The 10,733-nt window shown below is 57.9% G+C and overlaps 1 protein-coding gene across 1 annotated transcript in view; it reads left to right on the top strand.

Moving 5' to 3' along the window:
- Positions 1-10,733, top strand: part of CAPN2 (calpain 2) — a 23,791-nt gene that overhangs the window by 8,205 nt on the left and 4,853 nt on the right. Inside the window, exons 5-12 of the mRNA XM_023531031.1 lie at positions 960-1,224; positions 2,532-2,543; positions 3,603-3,814; positions 4,836-4,872; positions 5,850-5,915; positions 6,854-6,911; positions 9,223-9,287; positions 10,516-10,726. Coding sequence (XP_023386799.1) covers positions 960-1,224; positions 2,532-2,543; positions 3,603-3,814; positions 4,836-4,872; positions 5,850-5,915; positions 6,854-6,911; positions 9,223-9,287; positions 10,516-10,726 — 926 coding nt within the window. The remainder of the gene's footprint in view (positions 1-959; positions 1,225-2,531; positions 2,544-3,602; positions 3,815-4,835; positions 4,873-5,849; positions 5,916-6,853; positions 6,912-9,222; positions 9,288-10,515; positions 10,727-10,733) is intronic.

Genomic DNA, 10,733 nt, shown 5'->3' with positions numbered 1-10,733 from the left:
CATTGTCACCCACTGATTCTGTTACAGATGAGGAAGCTGCAGCTCTAAGTGGCATACCTGGGCCACAGAGCAAGTACACGGCACTAGCTGATCGGTACCTCCAGCTCTGGTGTTTGTAATCCTTAGCCTCGAGCATGCAGCCGCCAAGTGGCAGTTCAGGCCCGGTGCCCCAGACAAAACTATCTCTCCTTCTCACTAGCTCAGGGATCACAGATTCTTTCTAAAGAGCCAGATAACAAAGCCTTTTGGCTTTTTGGCCCATCCAGTCTCTATGGCAACGACTCAACTCTACCGCTGTAGTCTGAAGGCAGCCATACTTGAACGATGGACATGGCTATATTCCAGTAAACTTTAAAACAAAACCAGTCTGCTGCCAGCCTGTGGAGCCAGAGTCTGCCAAACCCTGTACTCGATGATGCCTTTATTTCCACAATTAGCGTTTTATTCCATTAGGTAAGGGAAGACGATCGGGCTAATTTTCCTTGACTGTGAATGAATCTCAAGTCCTTCCTTTAAATTGGTTTTGGAAGTAGGGAGGGTAGGCCTGGGAGGACAAGGGACACCGAACGAGAGGCTAAGATCATACGCAGGATGTCCCTAGCCTCTGGGTTCACTGAGGGGGCAGCAGGAGCTTGTCCCCAAGTCTCAGCCAGGCCACCAGCCCATCTCGGATCTCCACATTAGAGCCAAGAGGGGTGCCGCAGCTCCAACCCCCTGCTCCAGGGGGACAAAACACGGTCCCCCAGATGAGCCAGCCTGACGGCAAGTGAGAGAGAACCGCAGGGGGGTGTCTGCGTCAGGGCCGCGTGAGGTTCAGACTCAGGCAGGCTGTCCTCTCCCCACGGCCCACCGCGGCCGTTCCCACCCCAACGGCTGCCGTCCAGTCCCCGCCTCGCCCCTGCTTCCCCTGCCCAGGGTCTCTCACCATGTCTGTCACCTTCACCCCCCTCCATCCCCAGACACCAGAGCAGAACCCCCCCCGCCCCCCGCTGCCGCCCCCTGCTCAGGGCTCTGGTGTCCCAGGTGACTGACCCCAGCCCCTCTCTGGCCACAGATACCTTCTGGATGAACCCTCAGTACCTGATCAAGCTGGAGGAGGAGGACGAGGACGAGGAGGACGGGGAGAGAGGCTGCACCTTCCTGGTGGGCCTCATCCAGAAGCACCGGCGGCGGCAGAGGAAGATGGGAGAGGACATGCACACCATTGGCTTCGGCATCTACGAGGTGCGGGGCGCGGGTGCGGCTCCCACCGTCCCGTCTCCCTAGCTGGTCTCAGCCCCTGCAACGAGAGCCAACCCAAGAGGCAGAACTGGAGATGGGGCCCCGGACAGGGAGCCTGGCCGAGGAAAAGCAAAGCCAGGGGGAGGGGAGGCCCCTGCAGCTGCTCTGTGTCACCAGGAGGTTCCATGCCCTTGGCTGGGGCCCCACAGCCAGCTTCCTGGGAGTTCGGTTCTTCCAAATGCCCTCATGTCCCCCAGGCCTGGCACTCTGGTTGGCTCAACAATACCCAGAAAACAGAGGTGGCCTAAGCTGAGAACGGAGCATACTGGGCCCCACCAGGACTTGCTGCGAGGGCAGGAACTGAGCCAGCGACCCAGCTGGTCAGAGCCCAGCAAGTCACTGGCCTGGAAGGCGGGGAGCTCAGGACAGGGAACGACAGGTCTTCATGTCCCACTGGGGCTCCCCACACACACTCAGTGCCCACGTGACCTTTCTTTTTGTACCACGTTAAAGAGAAGCCCAGCTCAGCCATCTGTCCCCTCTGGGGCGGGGGTGGACGGAATGACCCAACATGCTGGGCCCCTGGATGCCCCCCCCTTTCCTGCAGCACAGAAAAAGCTCCCCACCTTGAGTTTGTAGAGGGAGGACTTCAGCGCAGCTGAACGGGGGTGCCCCTGGGCGTGACGGGTAGGACCCAGCGACATGCTACGGCCGGCTCCCGAAAGCCAAATGTGCCGTCTCTTCCAGCCCCCGCATTCACTGCGGCCACATGGCAGCCTCCGAACGGCCACACGGGAGGGGGAGCGTTTACACCGCGGAAGTTCGCGAATACTAGAAACCACGGCTCCCACCCTTCCCTGAGAGCCATTGCCCAGCCCAGCCCTCGTAGACGTCCAACGAGGTGTCGAGGTGTCGAGGTGTCAGGGAAAAGCCCCGGGAAGACCCTGAGGCCAGAGAGGGGAAGTGACTTGCCCAAGGAAACACAGGCTGGGTGTGGCCGACAGGAGCCCGCCCAGGTGGGCTTTGCTGCGGCCAGCGGGGCCACTTCACGGCTCCGTGCCTGGCGTCTGTGCTCTCTAGGTTGAGAATAGTGCTAAGGGTCCATCCACAGTACTGCTCAGCCATAGGATTCTTTCGTTTTTAGTGCGGGGTGCTTCGAGTTCCTTGGAAAGTAATTACCACATTGATTTGGTTAACATCGCTAAAGCTCCAGAGAAAAGGGTTGGCAAAGGAGACGATCACGGTGGTGGCATCTCCGTGCGCAGCTGTCCCCGACGGGGATTCAGCGTGTTCTTCTTTATCTTTTGCAGGTTCCAGAGGAGGTACGTCTGGCATGTGTCAGCCCATCCCTGGGGCTCAAGTTCACCAACAAGTAAAAGGCTCAGGCTGCCAGCTCAGGGGTCTTGTGAAGTGTGAGCAGGGGCCGGTGGCTGGGAAGGACGAGGGCCCCGTGCCTCTGGGGCCCTGGTGAGGTTGCGCAGGTCCTAACCGCCACGATCCAAGCTCAGGGCAAGGGGTCTCGGGCTGTCCCCGGGGGCCTCGGGCTGTCCCCGGGGGCCTGCTGCCTCCCCGAGGCCCAGCAGAGGCCACGCGTGGCTTCGTTCCGGGTGGACCACGTGTGGTCCCGGGGTCACAGGAGGATCTTCCCTGCGTCCTGTAGCGCTCTCGAAACAAGGCGAACCCCGCAGACTGTATTATAGGACGATGCGGCAGCACAGAAAGGGGCCTGGCCCCAGTGCCCAGCGCTGCCATTTGCAGGCCGTGTGACCCTAGACGAGTTACCATCCTGGCTGGACTTGAGTTTCTCTCGGTAGAACCGGTCACCTCGCTGGACTGTTGTGGGTGGGGATGGGCCGAATTACACGTGAGCACTCAGCAGGCCTGCGGCAACCGGAACGAGATGCCCAGGAGGTGTGCGTCTTTAAAGGCCACACGGGGCACCCTGACCCCGCAGCGGGACACTTGTCATGGCCAGGCGGTGCAGCCAGCGGCAGGTGGGCTCTGCAGACTGAGCACACCTGTCTAGAAGCTGGGCCACCTTCCGCAGCCTGTTCCTGTCTTCGCTCTTATCAGTGACTTGAACACCGCCTAGAACGGAACCAGCTTCCTGCCATCTGGACGCTAAACATCCCCGGGGGGCACTTAGAGGAGGGCTGGGGACCTCTGTGTGGGGACACGGGGCATCTCTGCAGACAGAGCTGGCTCAACGCGGGGCCCCCTGCTGCACGTGCCTCTGAGTTCCTCAGCAGGCATCTGTCGTTTGGGTCGAAAGTTTGCTTTTTATCTAAGACGTTGTTGCTGTCAGCCTATCTCCCCGAGTGAGGGTGACATGGATGCGGAGCCCTCTCCTCCCCTCTCACTTGTTCCTGTTTATCCATCAGTTGACGGGACAGACCAACATCCACCTCCCCAAAAACTTCTTCCTGACGCACAGAGCGAGGGAGCGGTCGGACACCTTCATCAACCTGCGGGAGGTGCTCAACCGCTTCAAGCTGCCCCCGGGGGAGTACGTTCTCGTGCCTTCCACCTTCGAACCCAACAAGGACGGGGACTTCTGCATCCGGGTCTTTTCTGAGAAGAAGGCCGACTACCAGTAGGTCGTCCTGCCCCTTTTCCTCCCCACCGCTGGCCGGCTCCTGGCCCATGCACAGCTCTTTCCTGTCTGGACGTCGGTTTCTTTGTCCATGATACCTGCCCGCTTCGAAGGGTTAGTGTGAGGATTTGCTCTTGAAGGACTTTGGTGTTATGCTCAGGGGAGCAAAGGAAGTAGCGCTCAGGATATTCGGGGGTAGAAAGGGGGTTGTAGAGCGAACTGCAGAATCCGATTTCGCTGAACGATCAAGTCGTCTTCGTTTTAATGACTTATACGAACCCAGTCCCATCATCTGGAGGATGCTGGGAAGCCTCGACCCCTCAGCTCTCCTGCTTCTGGGGTGACCTCCCTGCCCTGACAGCCCCCCGCCCCTCAAAGGTGTCTGTCTGACGTTTTTGTCCCAAGATATTGATCCTGAGTCCAACTGTCAGCACTGAGAGGTCCCTTACCGCTTCTGCGGGGCGTGGGCACTGCAGACGGGACTCGTAGTGGCCCGGTGGGAGGAAGACCCTCCTAAGCTTACGGCCCCTCGCTGCGGGGCAGACGGCCCGCGCGTGCGCGTGGGGTAAACCACCACTGCGCCAGCTCCCGCCGAAACACGCGGCCTCCGCCCGCCTTCCGAGCCCAAAGCAGAGGAGCAGGCGGCCGCGCACACCGCGTGGGGCTCAGTGTGACAGATTTACCATGGCACAGAGTGTTTCCGATGGAACCGACAGCGGTTCCTGGAGGCCCGAGGGTCCCGGGCACCGTGCGGGGAGGCCGCGCCGTCCGAGGACCCAGCACCAACCAGCAGACAAAATCCTCTGACTCTCCGAGCTGTTGGGGCCGTGACTCCTCCTGAGATCCCTTCTGCCCTATCGGGGATGTGTGATCACGGAAGCCATGGACGCAGAGCGGTCCCCGTGCCCGCCCCGCGCTGGATGTCACATCACACTTCCATTGTGACTGTGACTTCCATGACACTTCCTTCCGCCCCCGTGTCCCTTCCAGTCAGTAACACATGGTTTCCTTCTGTTTCCAGGGTGGTCGATGATGACATCGAAGGCAACCTTGACGAGGTACTTGTAACCCCCTGACTTCCACCCGCTCTGCCCTGGGCCACCCAGGGAGCGGGGGAGCGAAAAGCCATCCCAAGGGTTCAGGAGGCCCCGGGGACTTCACGGACGCAGCTGGAAACTAGGGGCTCAGCCCTGCCCTGCGTCCACACGTGCCTCCTCCACAGGCCCTGGCCCCTGTGCTGGGCCTGGGCAGTCCCCTGCCCACTGGGGCAGAGTGAGCCTGTGTGACGTGGGGTATTGTGGAGAAAAACAGGCCACCAGTGCCACGCCAACTGCTGTGAGGTTCTCATCACTTCCCGTTCCGGGCCTCGGTTTTCTCAATAAAATGGAAGTGCTGGGCGACCAGATTTCTGAGATTCCCCAGAGTCCCGGGAGCTGTGACCCGGTGCTAAACCCTGAGGGGCTGTGGGGGACACCGCCCAGGAGTTCCAGGGCGGGCGTGGCCACCGCAAGTCCATTGCTGCGGGAGGAAAATGCCGGAGGGAGGAAATTTTCTTGCAGTCCTGGGACCTGAGGGGCTTCACCGTCGTTGACGTCCTCAGTCCTGTGCCCGTCCTGTGTCCTCACTGAGAGACTGAGCGATTTCAAAGGTCCTCACGGGCTGTGCTCACTAGCCACGGTCACAGTCCTTTCGGATCATTCCAGCTAGTCTTACGCTTGTGAATCGAATTAGTGGAGATCACAAAAGGCCCTTTTAGTTGAATGTTAGAGACGACACCTGTGTGAGAAACGGAAGCATAACTCCATCCCACATAGTTTATATTCTCTCTCGTGGGTTTTCACTAGGAAAAATTAGATTTTATTGATTCCTCACACTGTCCTTTTTCTCAGTCCCGTAAGCTTAGGATTCAGGCCCAAGAGCGAGGAAGAGCAGGGGCACCGTGAGGGGGCGGGAGGCCGGCGGGGAGGGGAGCAGGCGGCCGCCCGTCACGCTTTGTGGGGTCCACGGCGTCTCACTCCCGCGCCTCCCCTTGCAGATTGACGTCAGCGAGGACGACATTGATGACGGATTCAGGAGGCTGTTTGCCCAGCTGGCAGGGGAGGTAGGTGTTCCCCGAATCCCCACGTTCCGTGCTCTGGCGGATGCGAAGGCAAAAACGGTCCTCGTCTTCCAGGAGGCTTCAACCGGGAGGTGGGGAGGAAACAAACTGAACAAAGCAGAGAGGATTTGCAGACGTAACTGGGATTCTGCTCAGCGTCCTCCCGCGTCCTCCCCAGGCCTCTGCCCGTTGCGGGGCCTTCCATTTTCGCGGGCGGCTCTGGCTGCTCCCCCGCCGTAGGATTCTCAGCCTCACCTGGGGCTCTTGTTTTTTTTTTTTTTCCTCTTCACTCCAACCGAGACATGAAACTGGCCTCCTCTCCTTGATTTCCACAAAAACATTTGAGGAGATTGGGTTTTAAATTTCCAGGATGCAAGCAGGTTAGGACAGAGTATTAGACTCCCTGGTCTTAAAAAAGCCCCTCAGGCACTTAGGCTTCAGTCAGCTACAAAAGTTACTCAGCTTCTTTCTTTCCATAACTCTAAAAAAAAAAAGCCAATCGCGGCCTTAAACAAGGAGCTTGTCCCCCCATTACACAATATACGGGAGCGAATAGAGACACCTGGACTCCTGAGGCGCCCTGGCATCAGGGGCCCGGTCTTGGAGCCAGCTGGTTCTAACCAGCTCCACAGGAGGCCGGACCTCAGTTTGAAAGGGCGAGGACGGCAAGCTGATGGGAGGAACGGGGTGAGAGGTGCCGCGAACCTGGGCAGAGTGGAGAATTTATGCTCTATATTCTCTACAGCGAGGGACTGGTGAACGAGCACCCAGAGCACACTGCGCCTTAAAACGCCGTGTCCAAAACATGGGCTGTGACGGTGATACTCAAAGTGGGGTCTGGGGACAGCTGCAGCAGCTCCTGGGGCTGGTCAGACGTGCACACGCACGACCCCGGGCCTGCCTAGTGTGCCTCACACGGTGCTCCGGTCGCCTCTCCACAGGACGCGGAGATCTCTGCCTTCGAGTTGCAGACGATCCTGAGGAGAGTGCTCGCCAAGCGTAAGTGTCCCCTCCTTGCAAAGCCCTCACCCCGCTCCGTCCCTCGCGGACGTGAAGGAGCTTGGGAATCCCCCTGTTCAGTGTCTTGGCTGCTGTGGCTGCACCATCACTCACTGCTCCCACGGTGGCAAATGCCACCGGCCGCCACTGGCACCGCTACCGCCAAAGAACCGGATGAAGGAGGTTCTGTGTGGTGCGACTTTGAAAAGAACCAAGGTCCCCAGAGTCTAGAGGTCAGAGGTCACGTCCGGGTTTCCACTCCTCACTAGCTTTGTGATCGACACCACGCTGCAGAAACTTCCTGACCCGTTTCCTTACCTGCAGGACAGGAATAATACTGCTTACCTCTTAAGAATGGCTGAATCTCTTAAATGAGGGAAGATGTAGAAATTGCCTAGCACAAAGCCTACGCTCCAGAAACGGTGGCTACTATGATGAGTAATTGGTAAGAAAAGGCCGAGTCGGCCCAGATCACGGGAGCGAGGAAGCATTCCCACGGCCCTGAGTTCCCTGGCAGTATGCAGTATAAAATCATTGACAGACTGATGACATCTGTCAGTAACTAACCCTCATGGAAAAATAAATGGACCATCCATCTTAAACTCAAGCTGAGGGAATGGCATTGCTAAGCCTCGTCTCCCAAGTGTGTTTAAATGAGTCTGACCAGCTCTTCGCCGGGAGAAATGTCACTTCATTTGGGCCAACAGGCCAGGCACGTGATATCAAGGCTCCAGAATGGTGGCTCTGGGCCCAGGCCGTGGGGCTTCTACAAAGAGCGAACAAAACCGGATGGAGACTTGAGAAGGGGCTAGCGAGCCATGCTTCTCACAGCCTTTCAGCTTGGATTATTTCTCAAGCAGATAACATCAAAGGGCTGATTGTTCACCTCCCGTTGTTGATCACCGATAGGGGGAGGGACCCCCACACACACTTCCCCCCTCAAATTATCACAAGAACTGTTCTGCCTTTGATAAGGTAGCAGTCCACCGAGCAGAGGTTTATACAACAGCAGAAGTTCTAAGCCTGGATCAGAAACAAACATGTATGTTGTCATATGCCAAACATCAGCCCTGTGGATCATTCTAGAAGTCTTGCGGACTTCAAAGATGGCCTCTGGCCTAACTCTTTTGAGATAAAAGTAAAACCACCTCTTAGAGCCGAAAAAGCGCCCAGGGCCAGCCAGGTCTCCCGCCGCGGCGCAGTAAACACACGTACCTTGTAGGAACCATAGGTAACGGGGCCCTGCCCTGCAGCTGCCTAACAGGTGGCTGCCGTAGGGTTCCTGTGAGTCACAGGACCAGGCGGGTGGAGTGGCCAGGCACGGCCAGGCCAGTGCAAGGCTTCTCCCTCGGGCAGGCCCCAGTCCTCGCCCTCCCTCCTCTGAGCTGGTGGAGGGACAAGGAGATGGTGTTTGCCCTTGAGGCCACCAGGCACAAGTGAGGTCACGGGGCTCTTCAGATGTGTGGCCATCATGAGCCCAAGGAGACTGAGGCCTCGTTGTTTCCCCACAGACGGGGGATGGAGGGGGGCAGGATCCAGCGTCGGGTGGATGCAGCTGCTCCTTGGTGGACATGGGGGACAGCACTGCCTCTGAGCTCGGTGCCCTCCCCGCCTGCCTGCTGACTCCTGCCTTCTGTCTGAGAGCCCCACACAGCCTCACACCTGTACCCGAGAAGGGGTTGGTGCCCAAAACGGCAGCTCTGGGACAAGTTAGGTTACAGCCTTTACAAGCAGGTGGCAAAGAGTATGGGCTCCTCACAAGGTCTGTGGGAACCAGATTCACATTTGTGACAAGGGTTTCATACCATCATCTGCCGAGTGTCAACGAGACAGGACTCACCTAGTGGAGCACAGTGTCTCCAGAGAGTGCCTGGGTCCTGGGTTCTCACTCCGCTGGGGACAGGCAGGCTCCGTAAACGCCGGCAGACAGACGGTTCAAGGGAGCTTCCCCGCTCCCAGCTCCTCGCCTGGATGAACTCACGTGCCCTCCACTTTTCCTCCCCCTGCCTGACGACCGCAGGTGACTTTGCACCTCGGGGGCCCGCAAAGACCCAGTCACTGGTCCTTCTTTTGTTTATTTTCAAAGCACTTATGAAAGCCCTGTTTGCCCGTGGCTAATGCACAGAGAAGTGAGGCCAATGTAACTGTCCTCGCGCTGTCCCCAAATGGCAGCCAGTAGCCAGATTATTTAAAATAATTTAAGCGGCTACCGTATCAAAGGGTGCAGATATAGAACTTTTCCATCATCGTAGGAAATTCTGGATAGTGCTGCTCTAGAAGATTTTCCTGTCACACTTCATTTGTCTTCCAGGCCAAGATATCAAGTCAGACGGCTTCAGCATCGAGACCTGCAAAATCATGGTTGACATGCTAGACGTATCCTTTAATGTGCCCCCGAGAACAGAGGCCGGGGGAGTGTGACATCTCGCCCTGCAGATTCAAACGTACTGCCCTCCAGAAAGGCCAGCCAGACCCCGCTTGCTGAGCGGTGCTTGGGCTGTGGTCAGTGCTGACCTTCGTTACTCGGGCACATGGGGAACTTCAGATGAGCAAAAGTGCCATGCCACACGCCCTGGTGGCCTCCTCGGGCTCAGCGTGCAGGCCAGCCAGTGTTTCTGGGGCTGGCGCAGGAAGCTCACTGTCCTCGGCCCTTGTTTAAGCAGCAGCTTAGATTTCTTTCCTGAGTGACAGGGTTTCCACTACTTCCTTTAGGAAGATACGGTTGACCCTTGAAGAATGAGGGGGGTTGGGGGGCAGACCTCCAGTGCAGTCAAAATCCTAGTATAACCTCTGACTCACCCGTACGTAGTCGATTAACAGGTATTTCGTATATGTTTTATATACTGTATTCTTACAATAAAGTAAGCTAGAGAAAAGGTTAGTAAGAAAATCGTAAGGGAGAGAAAATAGATTTACAGTACTATATGCATTTATTGAAAAAATCTGCATATATAAGTCGACCCGCACAGTTCAAACTTGCATTGTTCAAGGGTCAACTGTATTCCCTAAACTGTGATATTCTGACGTGAATCGCTTTTCTCCTGATTTGTAGATAGCCCCCCGCTGCCCCCCAGCATTCTCCTCCCCTTGCTCTAGCTCCTTCCCAGGCCGCCCGCCGGCCCGAGGCACTCATCGTCCGTTTGCCCTTGTCCTGGTGCTTACTGAGCAGTGCTGGGCAGGGCAGGGCGGCCTACGCGTCTCAGTTCTGTCTAGTGGGTTCACGGCCCCCACTGGGTAGTTCCCCTCACAAAGGGCCTCTTAGAACTACGCCAGATAACACTCCCCAAGTCGGCAAGGGCACAGCCCCTAGAAGCCCCCTGAAGCCCCTGTATGTCACCCGACAGCTCCTTATTAGCAGGGTGTGGGGCCTCGATGGCATCCCCAGACCAATCGGCAAACGGGGGCACGGGGAGCCAGCAGGGCTCTATCCGGCCCTTCACCAACCCTAAGACGGAGGTCTGGCCAGGTGAAGGCGGGGCAGGGTCCTCTGCCAGAGCTCCCTGTGAACATGCTGCGGGCACCAGGAGACCCAGCAGGGAGGACCCACAGGTGACGCTGTGCCTGCCCGAACCCAGACTCAGGAGCTTTCCTTAACGGAGGGCAGTCGGACGGCAGTGGCAAGCTGGGCCTGAAGGAGTTCTACGTTCTCTGGACGAAGATCCAAAAATACCAAGTAAGAGCCCAGGCGGGCCCGGGGGCGGGGGCGGGGCGGCGGGGTCTGCATTGGGGACGCGCTGTGCGCACACCTGCCGGTGCCGCCGCTCACGGGGGATGCAGGAGCATCCGCTGGGGATGGCGACGGGACCCACAGAGGAGCCTGAG

The sequence above is a fragment of the Pteropus vampyrus genome, unplaced genomic scaffold (assembly GCF_000151845.1).
Source record: "Pteropus vampyrus isolate Shadow unplaced genomic scaffold, Pvam_2.0 Scaffold60, whole genome shotgun sequence".
Classification (NCBI taxonomy): domain Eukaryota; kingdom Metazoa; phylum Chordata; class Mammalia; order Chiroptera; family Pteropodidae; genus Pteropus; species Pteropus vampyrus.
The sequence above is the reverse complement of the archived record's forward strand: the minus strand, read 5'-3'. Positions and strand labels throughout refer to the sequence as shown.